At 39.9% G+C, this 16,442-nt stretch overlaps 1 protein-coding gene across 1 annotated transcript in view; it reads left to right on the top strand.

The window, feature by feature from the left end:
• Positions 1-16,442, top strand: part of grxcr1a (glutaredoxin and cysteine rich domain containing 1 a) — a 50,022-nt gene that overhangs the window by 14,331 nt on the left and 19,249 nt on the right. Inside the window, exon 2 of the mRNA XM_073063959.1 lies at positions 11,031-11,270. Coding sequence (XP_072920060.1) covers positions 11,031-11,270 — 240 coding nt within the window. The remainder of the gene's footprint in view (positions 1-11,030; positions 11,271-16,442) is intronic.

Below are 16,442 nucleotides of genomic sequence, written 5' to 3'. Positions count from 1 at the left end.
GATTTTAAACAGCTGTCAACTTATTAAAATATCAATTTATTTCTTAAATATATCAACTAACCTATTTGCTGGCACTTGCATCAGTTGCTGACCATTACCTGGGGAAAGAGGTTTCAGTGGTATCACAAGGCTGAAATTTGTGTCAGTCATAGTCACAAAGTCATAGAGTAGTACAGCACAGCAAACAGACCTTTGGTTAACTGCCTCTATGATGACCATCATGCCTATCTATACTGATTCCACTCGTTTCTATTTCCTCTTCACTGTCTTGTATAATGTATGTGTACTATGTTTTGTGTGTTGTCTAAACCTGGGTGCTTGTGATATTACTGCAAGTTTTTCATTGTACTTGTTCCTCACAGTACTTGTGTACATTACAATGAACTCAACTTGACTTGATCTGACTCACTTACCTGCATTAATTCATATTCCCCTCTGCTCTGCTCATTCAGGTACATCTTTAATGTTTTTCCCATTCCTGCCTCTATCACTTCCTCTGGCAGCTTATTCCTGACACTGTCCACTCTTTGTGCAAAAACATGTATCCCTCCAGTTCCCTTTAAATAAACTCCTTCTTATTTGTCTAAGCTTTAGACACCTCTAGTATGGGAATCAGACAATAGTTGTCTCTGTCTCTGATAATTTTATATAGCTCAGGTACTGTGCACTTGAAGAAGTATAATATCCTTTTAAGAACTGGCAACTCACCAGTAATGAAGATATAAAGAAATGAGATGCTGCATTAGTTAAATATATTGCAGACAAAATCTTGGGCTCTGATCACTAATTATCCAAGTTTCTTTGAAGGAGATTGCAGCAGACAATATTTTATGAGCGTCACATAAAAAAGCCCAGAGTAAAACGAGCATTGGAGTGCTGGGAACAGAAAGTACTGCTGTGCTTTAAGTGAGAGATAAAACTAGTTCAATGATTAATCACTATTTAGCTTATCATTAATTCTAGGAAAGTACATTGGAATTTTTACTGAAAGATCTGATAAGGAAACATCCAGGGACAAAAGTATAATAAAATTAAAGTCAACATAGATTACTTAAGGGTTTTTTTTAGTCCATAGCAAGTTCTTTAAAGAAGTCAGAGGCAGTTAAACTTCGGAATTCTTTACCTGAAGTGTTGAGGAGTCTAGGTCAATGGAGGTGTTAAAGAGGAGATAGCTAAATTTTTGAAAAGTTGAGAAATTAATGTTTATCCAGAACTGGCACAGGCAAGGAATTAAGACCCAGGTTAGATTATATTGAATGATGGGAAAGGCTCGTGGTGGCTGGTGGCCTACTAATGTTTCTGTGTTCTTGTATCGCATGAAGAAGACAATGCCAATTTTGCAGATCTGCTCTACGTGGACTTTGAAAAGATGCCGCACAAGAGGTTCTTGAGCAAGTTATCAGATGCAAGATGGCTGCAAGTAAGAGAACATGGGGATCTTCAGGGAAAGAATACAAGTATCCAGTATGGCAAATTGTGTAGTGTTGGCATCATGGATCTCTGTTGATCCACTGCTCTGTTGTCTTTTGGAATTGGAGATGTGGTTTCAAATCTGCAGATAATCCTAAATCAACAATATCCTGACTGAGAAATATATCATCACTCTTCTTTTATTTCTGGGTGAAAATCCTGGAAATCACTACAGAACTGCACTATGGGACTAACTTCACCATAAGGACTGTAGAAGGTGGTTCATGCTACCTTTTCTAAGGAGATTAGGATGAGACGGATGTGCTAACCTTGACAACAGAGGCAATAACCCACAAGTGAGTAAAAATAGATATGGATAATAATGTGAAATCTGCCACCAAAATAATGAGCAAACACATAGTGTGTTGATAAGTGGCAAACTGGTTGAAAGTAGTCATACAAATTGATCAAAATGGTAGCATAAAATGATCTACTGATAAAAGTGCAAAGGAAATATTGATGTCTAGAAATGTTCATCATCTCTAGGTGTATTACTTTAATCTCTAGATGGCCAATAGGCATTTGGTCCATGAGCCTAAGTGATAGATCCAGGTAGCCCAACGTGCTACCTTCAACTAACAGGATGGTGGGGTAGTTACCAGATAAGTAACTTAAAAATGTCACAAAAATCTGCAGATGCTGGAAATCCAAAGCAACACTCACAAAATGCTGGAGGAACTCAGCAGTCAGGTAGCATCTATGGAAAAGAGTAGACAGTTGACATTTTTGGGGCAAGACCTCTCATCAGAAGTGTCAGTTTAAATTTCACCAAGGAAGCTGTGAAACTTAAATCCAGCTAATAACTTGGATATTTTTAAGGCAACCAGTCTCAATGAATGAGGACTATGAAACACTAGATGGTTTCTTCAAAACTGATCCTGCTCACCAATATCCTTTGCTTGTAGAAAACTGATACTCTGACCTGGGTTGGATTACATTGTGAACCCAGGCATGCTACAATGCGGTTGGTTATCTTAATTGTGTGAAGCAATAATAAGTATAAAACTGATGGACCACACGGATTTGACTGGACACATGATCCAGTTGATCTTGTAAAGACTTTCTCACAAACAGTTGAGGGTTCCTCTCTGATGTAAGTCATCCTAACAGACTGCTTCAGGTCACTCCTGGAATATATCCTGTCTCTTACCATCAGAACAAAGCTAACAAAAGTAGTGATGGTACAGTGTTTTACAGGTGGGAGTGAACTTCTCTGGGAGCCCTCAGTGTTGACTCCAGACTCCATGAAATATCCATGCATCGGGTATGATACATCACCTATCATTTTGCTTCATCTGATGAATCAGTGTGGATCCTTGTTGAAGAAAATGTGGAAGAAGCAATGGGAACCGAATCACTTTTGGTGGAGGACTTCATTGTCAACCATTAGAAGTGAAATGATTGCAGCACTGCAGGCTGAGCATTGAACAGCTCATGAATGAACAACGCACTTGATTCCTTGCATGAGAGGTTTGTTGGATGAAGAAAGATTAATATCTCTGGATTTTATATATAAAAAGGAGGTGAAATCCTATCAAACCATAAAATTGTGTGAGATCTTGACAGGGGAGATTCTGTGATGATGTTTTTCCTGTGGGGAGTCCAGAATTGTAGGGAAAAGTTTCAGGATAAGTAGGCCAGCCACACACAAGAGAGATGAGAAAAAGATCTCTCAAATGGTTGTGATCTTTGGGAATTCTGTCCCCTAGAGGAATCATGCAGACTAACGGTTTTGAACTACTGAGAATCAAGGATAATAGGATTTGGACAACTGTCTCTAATCAGTCATCATCATATTAAGCAACAGGAGAGAGTTGCTACTTCTTCCCATATACCTGCCCTTCTGGTCACCACCAAACGGACACAAATGGCTGTTAACTCCCCAAAGCATATTACTCATGCATTATTACATTTGAATGTAGGGGATGAAGGCCATCTGTCTAATTTCTGGCTTTATGAACAGAATGTAGAATGAAAGGATGTGTTAATGTGCACACCGAAACATAGACAATAGATGCACGAGTTGATCATTTAGCTGTTCGAGCTATTCAATGGGCACTAGGCTGTTGCTCTGTCTCAATGCCATACTCCCATACCATATATGAGAATCGATCTACTTCCTTCTTAAATGTATTCAATGACAGAGGCTCCTGCATCATCTGTGGCAGAGACTTCCATGAATTCATTACCTTTCAAGTGAATGCATTTCTCCTCACCTCAATCTTTCATATTTTACCCCATATCCTAAAAATGTAACTCCTCATTCTGGACCCCTCATCTAGTCTGCACCCACATGATCAGAGTCAGAATTTTCAACATTTCCATATGTTCTTTGTTTCCTATATTTTAGTAAATGCAGGCCTCATTGTGGTGACAAATAATCTGCTGGAGGAGTTGAGTGGGTCATGCTAGAGGAACTCAGCAGGCAAGGATGCTGCTTGACCCACTGATTCCCTCCAGAGTCCATCATCTGTTGTCTCTTGTGTCTTCTAGTTGAACTAGTCTCTGCTCAAAGAACAGTTCTGCCATTCCAGGGATCTTGAGATCTTAGGGAGCTCTGCTGCACTTTTTCTTTGGCAAGTATATTCTTTCTTTGACAAGGGGACCAAAACTTCACAGGTGTGGTCACACCAAAGTCCTGTATAAATCTACAAGATGTTCTTCTGTTCTCAAAAACTCCTGCTGTGAAGGCCAACATACCTGATAGAAGTATTTATTTGTCTATTAAGATACAGTGCAGAACAGACCAGCTATGCTGCAGCTACCCTTGGTTTAACCCTAGCCTAATCACAGGACAATTTGCAATGAGCAATTAACCTACCAACCAGTAAATCTTTGGACTGTGGGAGGAAACCCAACTGGTCACAGGGAGAAACTCCTTACAGGCAAAGGTAGAAATTGAATCTGGGTCACTGGTACTGTAGAGCATTGTGCTAAGCACTACACTACCGTGCTGCCCATATGTGAGAGGCTTAGACGGAGTAGATAGAATTACTTTCCCATGTTATGGGTATCAAATACAAAAGGGCTTAACTTTATGGTAAGAGGATGGAATTTTGAAGAGAACCTGGGGAGTAGGTTTTATATAGAAAATGATTGATATTTGGAACGTAATGCCAGAGAAGGTGGTGGAATAAGATAGATTTAGAAAAAAACTTAAAAAGGCAAGGCATAAAAGGGTTCAGTCCTAATGTAGGCATATGTAATTAGTGTAGATGGGCAAAAAGGATGGCAGAGAAAAGGGGGCTGAAGGCCCTCTTTGGTACTATGACTGCATGGCTATTACTCATGACCATTTGCTTTCTTAAGTAATTGTAGCACTTGCATGTTTTCGATGTATAAGCAAACGTAAATCCCATTGTGCATAAACATTTCTCCTTGTAAATGATACTTCATTTAGTTACATTTGCAATTATCAGGAATTTGCAATTTGTTTAAAATAGAATGAAGCCTCTTTGCATCCTCCTCACAACATGCAATCCCATCCAGTTTTGTATTGCCTGCTACTTTAGAAAAAAATACATTCCATTGCATAATCCAAATCATTGAAGGAAATCGTAATTAGAGGGCACCTAGGCACTGTTCCCTCTCGTCAATAACTGCAAGCTTGAGAAAGTCTCATGTATTCTTTCTCCCTAATTCCTGTCTGTCAGCCAATTTTCAACCCATGCCAATGTATTCTATATACCAACTTCTTATGAGGGACTTTATAAAAGACTTCTAAAGTTCCAAATACACTACAAAGACAGGTTCTGCCTTATCTATCCTAGCAGTCACATTCTCAAAACAAAACTCCATTAACTTTGTCAAACATGATTTCCTTTTCATATATCCATGTTGACATTGTCTAATTCAGAGCATTTACTGTTATAATAGACTCCAACATTTTCTATAATACTTAAGTTAGTCTAACAGGTCTTTAATTTCCTGTTTTCTCTCTCACCTTCTTATCTTGAGTAGTGAATTTTCATTTACCACTATCTGATCTCTAGGTGATTCTGTGATCTATAGATACGTATTTGGAAAATGCCAGTCAGGGCAACTATTGTTTCCACGGTTACGTCTGTTAGTACTCAAAGTATTCAAAGTACATTTATTATCAAATTATGCATGAGTATGCAATCATGAGATTCGTCTTCCCCACAGACAGCCACAAAACAAAGGAAGCCGTGGATCCCGTTCAAAGAAAAGCATCAAACGCCCCCCCACCAAATTGCGCAAACTGCAAAAAAACTGAGCAAAAAACACAGAATATAAAACACAAAATCGAAGGAGTCCAGACATATTTAGTTCAGCTCAGAGCAGTTCCATTTAGAGCTGTGTTGTTTGTTACCTGCAAGCCACCCCAGTCAAACGTGCCCAAAATAGGAACAAAAAAAGGAACAATCAAAAACCAGAAACACATCATGAACTACAGAGTTCAATCCATAAACTGTGTCAATTAAACCTTGCCCAAGACCCAGAGGGAGAGAAAGAGCATTCAAGTGCAGGGACCTTCTTCTGGGAGTAGTGAGCGATAGGGAGACAGAAAGACCATCACTCTCTTCTGGCAGTGCGAGTGAAAGGCTGGTAGACGGAGCTGAACACCGGCTCGCATTCCACTCTTGCCTTGATGATTTCAATCTTCCCTGATGCTCCAGTCAGTGAGATCAGTGAGAAATGGAATTGATCCTGGGCTCGCGCCCTGTCTTGTCTTCCGGCTTCTTGGCCTTGAGGCCACACGCATCACTGGAAATCTCACTGAACACCCTTGGAGACAGCAAAGTGCCAGGTCATTCATCCGGCTGGAAAACATAAAACCAAAATGTAGGTCACAGGCTGTGGTGAACTACATATACCTGTCTGGACTGCTCAGAGTGAGTTATTGATGGTGCATCACAGGCTCCACCAGTAGCAGAACCATATTTGAATGAAAAAGGTGTAAAGGAAATGAAAGAAGTCATTTCGTGAATGGTCTGGAGGATATTGCTCTTGGCTGCGTTGTTCATTGACACTAACTTCTCCCAGAATCTAGATCTATGGATTTATTGGCTTATAGTGCCTTTAATTTCTTCATCATTTTGTCTTTCTATCACTGATTTCCTTTAATCCCTTCTTTTCAGTAGGCTCTTGGCTTCCTAGTATTTATAGAAAGTTATTGGAATCTTCATCTATGAAGTTTTTGTATAATTGTTTTGCCATTTCATTGTTTCTCATTATAAGGAGCCTCCATTTGTTTCACTAATCTTTTTACATTCTTACAGAAACTTTTATGTGTCTTGCAAGTTTACTCTCATGCTTTATGTTTCCTCTTGAAATCAGTTACATATTATTAATGAATTCTAATCTTCTCTCAAACTTCCTACAGTATCTATTGTTTTCACTGGTAACTTACATGCCTCCTCTTTGAAACTAATTCTATCTTTAATGTTGTTCTTAAATCTTTGTGTCACTTTCCCTTTTTTTTCCTCCAGAAAGAAATATATAGATGTTAGTTTACTTGTTTCTTAATGTTGCCAGCCTGTGGAGGCTTGTCAGCTTCAAGGACTCCATCAGGCGATGCCAACTCAGGGCCAGTCATGTTGGAATGCCTGTGAACAAGATGCCAGATGAAGATTGATCCAACCCCGGCTCCTGAACGGACAGACTTGTGTCTGCCCCTCCTGGGCCATGCCATACAAAACAGTAACAACTTGTTTCTTAAACTTAGCCATTGCTGAACCATCATTGTGCTTTCCAATGAAGCTCCCACTCTGTGATAGCCAATTCACTCCTCTTACTTTTAGTTTCCTCTGTTTAAATTTAAAACCCTAGAAGAACCTCATATTCTACTTCATTTAATGAAGAACCCCATCGTGTTGTAGTTACTCTTTTCTAAAGCACCAACACAAAATGGTTAATTAATCATAAATCCTTATTGAATGGTGCCCAGGATAGTTTGTTCCCTAAATGACCTCTTAATACTTGGTCTAAAAATAGCTACCTGGAACACACTCAGAAATTCACTCTCATATTCCTAACTAATGCATGAGATTTACCCAGAGCCAAGACTGACCAGTATTGCAATTAGGGTTAAATTGCTGTCTCATGATAGATAATATAAAAGATTGAGAAATTATAGCAAGATAATAGTATGCTTCTAAGTCTGAAATGAAATTACTAGAGACTAGTGGAGTTACCAAGCCCAAACATGAACTCTAAGTGTTTTAATGCTACAGTTACTCTTTGTCCTCCAGAGGTAGCTTGCCTATGTACGGGCCTTCCATAAATCCTGAAAAGTGGGGGGATGGATGTATGGAGAGGGAATGGAAGAGCTGGTTCCTCTTGTTGGGAATAAAGGAAGGCAGATATTAAGATTCTTAGTCAAATGCAAGAAAAGAGAGAAATAGTGAAGTTGTAAAAACTCAGAGAACAATTTGAATATATGGTAATAAAAACCAATGAGTGGCTGAATGTCTGGATTTCACACAAAGATAAAGCAATGCTGTATCTTTGATTTATCTATGGAGTTGTTGTAAGATGGTGACACGCTTGATCACAGAGACTTCTCTGGGCTAGCCAGTGGTGTAACAGTTCATCTTTTATGTCTTTTTTATGATTGTGAGACACTGCTCGAAAATAAGAACACAAAGTGCTGCAAGTCTTCCTCACTAGTGAGTTGCTGGATAGCAGTGAAACTGTGGCAGGGGCTTGTTGGGTACCATATTGTTACCTGCTGTGGCCACCTAGGGAAGAAGGTGTTGGAGGTGGTGCGTGGTGCAGATGATTGTCTTGGACATTTTCCTTGTGTTCACAAGACCCCTTGGACATTGATAATGTAGAATACTGCAAGTCTGGTTCACTGGTTCATCGGAGAGAACAATAGCAGGAGAGCTGCGTGGTCTGGACTGCTGCGTGGAGCAGGCCCTCAAGCCACAGCGTTGCCTGTTGCAGCAGCTGGGGAGGAGGTGTGGGAGAGTGCAGGCACACTGGAATCTGTGCTGGGCTGGGGACTGGCCCCTCCTGTCAGTGATGCTCTCCACTGTTCACTCACACGAAGACAAGCTGGACTGTGTTCATTGGTGCATAATGAGGAACTGCTGTGTGCTTGCTCTTACAGAATCATGGCTCCAGGACAACATCCCACGCAACATCGATCTTCAGGCCATGCCCCTCAGGGTCTTGGGTTAATATATGTTTTTGTGTGACTGTATATGCTATCTTAGCTATATGTACCAGGTGCCGTGTACTGTGTGTGACTGTATGTACTGTTGTTTTGCACCTTGGCCCCAGAGGAACACTGTTTCCTTTAGCTGTATACATGTGAAGGGTTGAATGGCAATTGAACTTGAACTTGTACAGACCATGCTATACAAAGGATGTAGAGACAATGGGCACAATGATGATTCACTGAAATTATATCAAAAAGAGAAACAACAAAAAAGCTTTAAAACCAATACAATTTTATAGCAACAGAGAACATGAAGGGGATTTTAGGACCTTGAAATGAAGAAGTGAATAGCAATGAATTGTCTCCCATTGTCAGTAACAAATACATAAGAAATTTGGAACAATCACCCACTAAATAAATGTGTTTATGGGAATGATAATGAGAACATTGTGTGCTTTACAATTACGACATCATTTGAAACAGAAACAATAACATCATTTAAAAGTGTAATGGTTTAGAACTTAAAATGGAAATGTTAACCGATAGTACTGGAGAAAGACAACACAATGGGAATACAGTGAACAGTTTCAATGGATGAAGTAGATTTGCAAACAATTCAAAGACCTAAGTATGTTTCTGAACTTGTTCACTATATGCACAACCTCCTGAGGATAGGTAAATTATCATTCTAACTCCTGTTGTGACTTCTATTCACTGGCAGTAAAGTAGTATTCTAAAGTTAATCATTATAGACAATAGACAATAGGTGCAGAAGTAGACCATTCGGCCCTTTGAGCCTGCACCACCATTTTGAGATCATGGCTGATCAATTCCTATCAATATCCGGTTCCTGCCTTGTCCCCATATCCCTTGATTCCCCTATCCATAAGATATATTACTTTTATTATTATATATATTATATATTACTTTTAGTATAAAGATAAAATGCCTGGGGCATACCATCCTAGAAATGTTCATTGTTGCATTCCAAGAGAAAAGGTGAATATCTGGAATGAATATTTACAGATGTAAACTGACTATCCATATTGTTTATTTATCTCTTTCACTTAAATTTCAACACAATTGAAAGCATTTTACCATCAACAAGCAGTAACAAAAACTCTCCTGTTCTGACCGACTGATCCATACACTTATAAATATTGAGCGACAAGTGATTTGATTCGAAATCAGGCTGAGCTATACCTAGGTAATGGCGCAGATGACTCGCCATTTACTCAAAGATGCCATGTGGGAGGGGTGTTGAGGTGTTGCATTGGGTTGCAGTGAGGATTCTGGATGGGGAGCCTTTAACATCAGGTATGAAATTAGCCACAGGTCACATTTAAAATATTCTCGTACATGTTGATTACTTGAAAACCAAGTAAGTAAACGTTCAGAGATTGTTGAATGGGCTGGGCACAGTCAGAGAGTTGGGTACATGCGTATGGAGGCGTGAAGAATGAGGGAGACGGGAAATTGTGTTACGGGTGGAGGAATCAGAATTGCCGGGACTGACTAGAGGATCAGTGTGAGTGAATGGAAAATGACTGGAGACATTGGAGTATGGGAGACTCTACTTGAAATCTGAGATCATTGTAAGGAAGACTGACTAGCTTCTTGGTCCCAGAGGAAACATCCTTTCTCCTATTGACCGTCGAGGAAGCTTGCAAATGCACAATGAATTCAAGAAACTGGCATTAAAAACTGGACTTTTCAGTGCAGTTTGAAATTTAATAAGAGAATTAGAAAGAACATCAAAAGTCTGGCATTTCTCAATGCTACTTACCTGCAGAGATTCCTTATCTGTAGACAATTCAGCTGTCATGCTGTAAAAATAACAATTCTATTAAAATGCATTTATGCAGCTTCCCTGAAGACTTCAACTGACTGAAACCAAAGGTAGGTGGCTGGAATTTGGCCTGATATTTAAAAATCTTTCATTCCCACCTTTGTTCAACTCATTCTTTTTACAGGCTTGAAAGAAATCCCTAATGCGAATTTAAAAAATCATATTATTTGGAGAAGCTTGAGCTCATTTGTGTAAAATACTCATTTATGAAGGGCAGTTATAAATTTTACTGTAATATTAACTCAGGTGAAAAAACTCACTAGTTATGGTTAGCACAAAATCTCACTGAATTTCAACATATTATGAATTCAGCATTGCCTCTCATGATTTATCATACATATATGATACTTTACTAAGTCTGGTCGGAGATACTTCTCCCCTGTTTTCCTTGCATTTCATTGTTCTTCTAATCATCCAGAGATCAAGTTGGTTTGGGTGATGGAGAGAAAGGTTCATAAGGGATTATAATTGTGTGGAAATTGAGCTTGCATGCTTGTGTCCAACTTAATCAAGTTATTCAGAGAGTTAACACAGAAAGCTACAGACAATGCTGTCTTTAAGACTTGTCTTTATTTGTTGCAGCCACCACTGGCTCTCGAGTTTGGAAGAATAGTAATCTACACTACTAGCCTTCGTGTTGTGAGGGCAACGTTTGATCGATGCGAGTTAGTAAGGAAAATTTTCCAAAATCACAGAATAAAATTGGAAGAAAAAAACATTGCTTTGAACAGTGACTATGGAAAGGAGCTAGAAGAACGTTGCAAGAGAGCAAATGAATCTCCTTCCTTACCTGTAGTGTTCATCGATGGCTGTTACCTAGGGGTAAGTTCAGATGTTCTGACCAAATACCAAACTCCATATATGCTCTTATGATTATGCTGACATATGGGCCAAACTGCAAATCAAGTAACATGCTTCATCATTTCAAAGGCAAATCATTCTGGTTTTTGCATTCTTCCTATCGCCTACCTGCTTGAGCTACCCATTATATTTGTGAGCTGATAGAACAATTCAGGTTAATTGTCCCAAAGAGGATGGATTTTAAGTTCACACTGCTTTTCGAAAGAAAGCACTAGTTATTTTCGTTGCATTTGTTCTAATTGAGGCCAGTGAACCGAAAAAAAAGATATAGAAATTACCAGTGGACCAGTGAACTCCGAGGAAGAATTGCTAATGTTATGCTGTTTTGAAGAAGCTGCTAACTATGCAGCTACAGCAAATGCCACAGACAGGATATATGGACTTCCGTATAAGAGCAGTTACTTCAGATGAAGCCTTCTATATGCTGCTGTCATTTTTGACCTGATGTCTTTTACAGAATTGCGCAAAGAACAATAATTGTCCTGAACCCACATATCCATTGGTTTCAGGATAACTATTGTCCTTTACACAGTTCTGTTAAGAATCTAGTAGAGTCATAAAGCATAGAGTCATGGAGCACTAGAGCACGGAAACAGTCTCTTCGGCCCATCAAGTCCATGCTGAACCATTATTCTATTAGTCCCAAGGACCATTGCACTTATACCCTTCCCATCCATGTATTTATCTAAAGTTCTCTTAAAAGTTGAAATTACACCGGCATCTCATTCTTCATTCTCATCATCCTCTAAGTGATGAAGTTACCCTTCATATTCCCCTTAAACATTTCACTTTTCACCCTCATCCCGTGATCTCCAGTTCTAGTCTCATCCAACCTCAGCGGAAAAAGCCTGCTTGCATTTACTTTGTCCATACCACTCATTATTTTATATGCTTCTTTCAAATCTTTCCTTATTTTTCTGTGCTCTGGGGAATAAAGTCCAAAACTATTTATCCTTTCCCTAATATTCCAGTCCTCAAGTCCCAGCAAATCCTTGTAAAGGTTCTCTGTATGCGTTCAATCTTATTAATATCTTTCCTACATGTTAAGTGAACACAACTGCACATAATACTCCAAATTAGGCTTCACCAACACCTTACACAACTTCAAGATAATATCCCAACTCCTGTACTCAATATTTTGAATTACAAAGGCCAATGTACTAACAACCCTCTTAATGTCCCTATCTATTTATGACTACTTAAAAGGAATTATGGATCTGATTACCAGGTCCTTCTGTTCTACCATACTCCTTAGTGCTCTACTGTTCACCGTGTAAGTCTTACCCTGTGTTGTCCTTCCAAACATGCAGTACCTCATACTTGTCTGCATTAAATTTCATCTGTCATTTTTCAGCCCATTTTTCCAGCTGCTCAGATCCCACTGCAAGCTTTGATAGCCTTCCTGGCTGTCCACTATGCCCCATTTCTACGATCATTACAAAAAATTCTGGAATGGAGAATGTCAAAATTACTTGGTAAATTCAGGATTCCAGTGTCCATGTCTAGTGAAATGAAAGCAGAGAATTCTGAAAGTACACATCCACTTCAGACACCTTCTGTGAGAGAGAAACTTGTGTCATTGCGCCGATCTTTCATTAGATCTTTCAGTTAACTTGAAATGGTAATGCCATTTCTCTCTTCACAGATTCCGCCTAACCTGCTGAGTACTTCCAGCCCCTTTCTGCTTTTATTTCAGACTTTTTCTGGAACTACTTCATCAGAGCCAAACTATCCTAGTTCTGATGAAGCAGCAGATTTAAATACTATTTGTAGCAGATCTCACTAGCTCTATCTCCAGAGACAGCTTACTCACTGATGTCCTCGGACTCTCACAGCTACCTGGACTAGACCTCTTCCCACCCTGTTACTTGTAAAAACACCAATTCTCTCAATTCCTTTGCCTCTGCCGCATCTGCTCTCAGGATGAGGCTTTTCATTCTAGAACGAAGGTGATGCCCACAACCACATCTCTTCCACTTCTGCTCTTACTCCATCCTCTTGCCACTCTACCAGGGATAGGCTTCCCCTTGTCCTTGCCTATCACCCCACTAGCCTTCGCGTCCAGCATATAATTCTCCGAAACTCCAATGGGATCCCGCCTCTAAGCTCATCTCTCCCTCCCCCCCACTTTCAGCTTTCCACAGGGATTGCTCCCTATGCAACTCCCTTGCCCACTCGTCCCTCCCCACTGATCTCCCTCCTGGCACTTATCCTTGCAAGTGGAACAAGTGCCACACCTGCCCCTACACCTCCTCCCTCACTACCATTCAGGGGACTAAACAGTCCTTCCAGGTGAGGCGGCACTTCACCTGTGAGTCTGTTTGGTGCCTGGTGCTCCCTCCTGTATATTGGGGAGACCCGACACAGGTTGGGAGACCACTATGCTGAGCCCCTGTGCTCCATCTGCCAGAACAAGCAGGATCTCCTAGTGGCCACCCATTTTATTCCAATTCCCATTCCCATTCCGATATGTCTATCCATGGCCTCCTCCACTGTCATGATGAGGCCACACTCAGGTTGGAGGAACAACACCTTATATACCATTTGAGTAGCCTCCAACCTGATGGCATGAACATTGATTTCTTGAGCTTTCAGTATTGCCTCCCACCCCCCTTCACCTTTTCCCTCTCTCACCTTATCTCCTTCTCTGCCTATTGCCTCCATCTGGTGCTCCTCCCCCCTTTTCATTTTTTCCATGGTCTTCTATATCTTTCACCAATTTACTTCCCAGCTCTTTACTTCACCCGCTCCTCCTCCAGCTTTCACCTATCACCTTGTGCTCCTCTCTCCCCTCCCCCCACCTCTTAAATCTACTCCTCAGCTTTTTTCTCCAGTCCCGCCGAAGGGTTTCGGCCCTAACCGTACTCTTTTCCATAGATGCTGCCTGGCCTGCTGAGTTCCTCCAGCATTTTGTGTGTGCTGCTCGGATTTCCAGCATCTGCAGATTTTCTCTTGTTTGAGATTTAAGCATTAACTGCTTCTCCTTCTAGAGATTCTGGCTGACCTGTTGAGTGTTCCCAGAATCTTCTGTTCCTACTCTGTTTGTGGTCTTGTATACTGTTTACACTAATGCAGGATGTGCTTTCATAGTTTGAATAGCAGCATCTGATGTGCAGCAAACTGCACATTAATAAAACTAATGGCTACTCACAGGGCTTGCACAAGCTGATCAACCTTACGATGAACTGAGACTTAGCGTCAATTCATATACACTCTTGATTGAATTATAATTGAAATAGCGTAAAATTAAATTTAGTTGTGTATATTTCCTGGCATGATCAATTTCAATAAACATCTGCTGCAAATGTAAATATTTGTAATATAAACCTTGTGCAGGGAACCCACTTTAGTACACAGAGTAGACCATACATGATGTTACAATGTGCATAATGCTAATTAATGCAGGGGGTTAATGCTTCAGTTTACACCTTGTGCTATAGTTACCTGTGCTTTCCAGTTCTTGTGCTTAGCTACAGAAGAGACTCCACATGTACCATATGAAAGTACTTTCAAGATGGTGGCAAATTTCTGTGTCTCAATGAGTGTTCAGTGTACCTTGCAGTTCTTTAAACTTGCTCAAGTCCATGTAACTTCAGTTTAGTATTGGAATATCTTGGAACCTGCTCTCGGAATGAGCTCCTGTGCACCTTCTTTTAAAAGGTGTAGGCTGGCTTTAATTCAGGCAGAATGTCATTAACGTCACAGAGGGTTCCCTATTGAGTCATGCAGTCACTCAGCAGCACAATGTGAACTGGAAGCATACAGAAATCATGTAAATGATCAGCTAGGATGACACTGGTGTGCCACCTACGTTGGAAGCTAAGAAAAGGCTTAATTGTACATTGCAATCTCCACCTCCATTCTGAGCTTCATCTAGTTCAGCCTCCTTTGGTTCTCATTGCCAATCACAGAATCCTTGTTTTTGAAATACATAATTTCATCCTCTCGGGAAGCCCACTGGTTTGTTCTAATCACTTTGAATTACAGAAAATTAACATTTATCAAGGAACTGTCAAGAATACAGCTGGGTAGAATACTGCTAAAGCTCTACACTGGCATTCATCAACACATTTAAATATGCTTTAGTGAACAGCAACATCTGACAGGCAAATATTAGTTCCCATTATGTGGGCCCTTCCTGATCAGGTAAACATGTACTCTTTTCAGTGAACCGAAATATCCTGTCATGTTTTATTTGAACTCTGTATGAGGCAGTTTGTTAAATGTAAAAGAGAGCCAACCTCATCATTTCGATTGTTTAAAAATTCTGTTAGAACTCAATCTAGTATTGAAATGAAGAAACGAAAATTCAGGTCAGGCATTCTGACACCCGTCACTGAATTCTCAATATGATTCCTTACTGTCTGAAACTTGGAGCGGAGCCAACAATTATACAAGAATAATTAATTATCCTAAATGCCCTCATAAGTGCGATGGAGAGCGGCCTTCGAGAACGGTTGTCATCTTGCGGTGTAGGAATACCCATAATGCTATTGGGGAAACAGTTCCAGCATTTCACTAGGCTATGGCGAAGGAATAATTATTTATTTCCAAGTCAATGTGATGTGCAACTTGGAGGTCAACTTTCAAGTGGCAAGTTTCACCTGTGCCACTGACCTTAGGATTGGTTTGTTAAAGTGTATGCGCCAATATTTCAATTATTTTATTTAATTATTAATTTATTTAATAATTATTTAATTATTTTAATTTTAAATTTATATTTAAATTGGACAAAGTGTGTGAAGATTTTTGGTGATCCTTTATGTAGCTCTCCTCGAACAGCATGCTCGATCATTTGTGTTCTCAGAATCAGCATTCATTTTCTTCAGTGTGAACTGTACCGAACAATGCACATTCATGCTTCTGCTGCTTTACCATAATGCTGTACCGTATACAAATTAGTGAATTGTCACATGTACTGAGATATTTTGTTTTGCATGACATCCATGCAGAACTATTCACTACGATAGTGCAATAAGGTAATGCAAGATAAAATGATAACAGAGTGCAGAATGAAGAGATACTGTTACAGTGCAGGCAGACAATAAGGTGCAAACCATAAAGAGGTAGATTTTGAAATCAAGAGTCCATTTTATCATGCTAAGGGACAATTCAACAGTCTTATAAAAGCAG

This window comes from Hemitrygon akajei, chromosome 13, assembly GCF_048418815.1.
Source record: "Hemitrygon akajei chromosome 13, sHemAka1.3, whole genome shotgun sequence".
Lineage (NCBI taxonomy): Eukaryota > Metazoa > Chordata > Chondrichthyes > Myliobatiformes > Dasyatidae > Hemitrygon > Hemitrygon akajei.
This window is presented reverse-complemented; position numbering and strand designations above follow the sequence as displayed.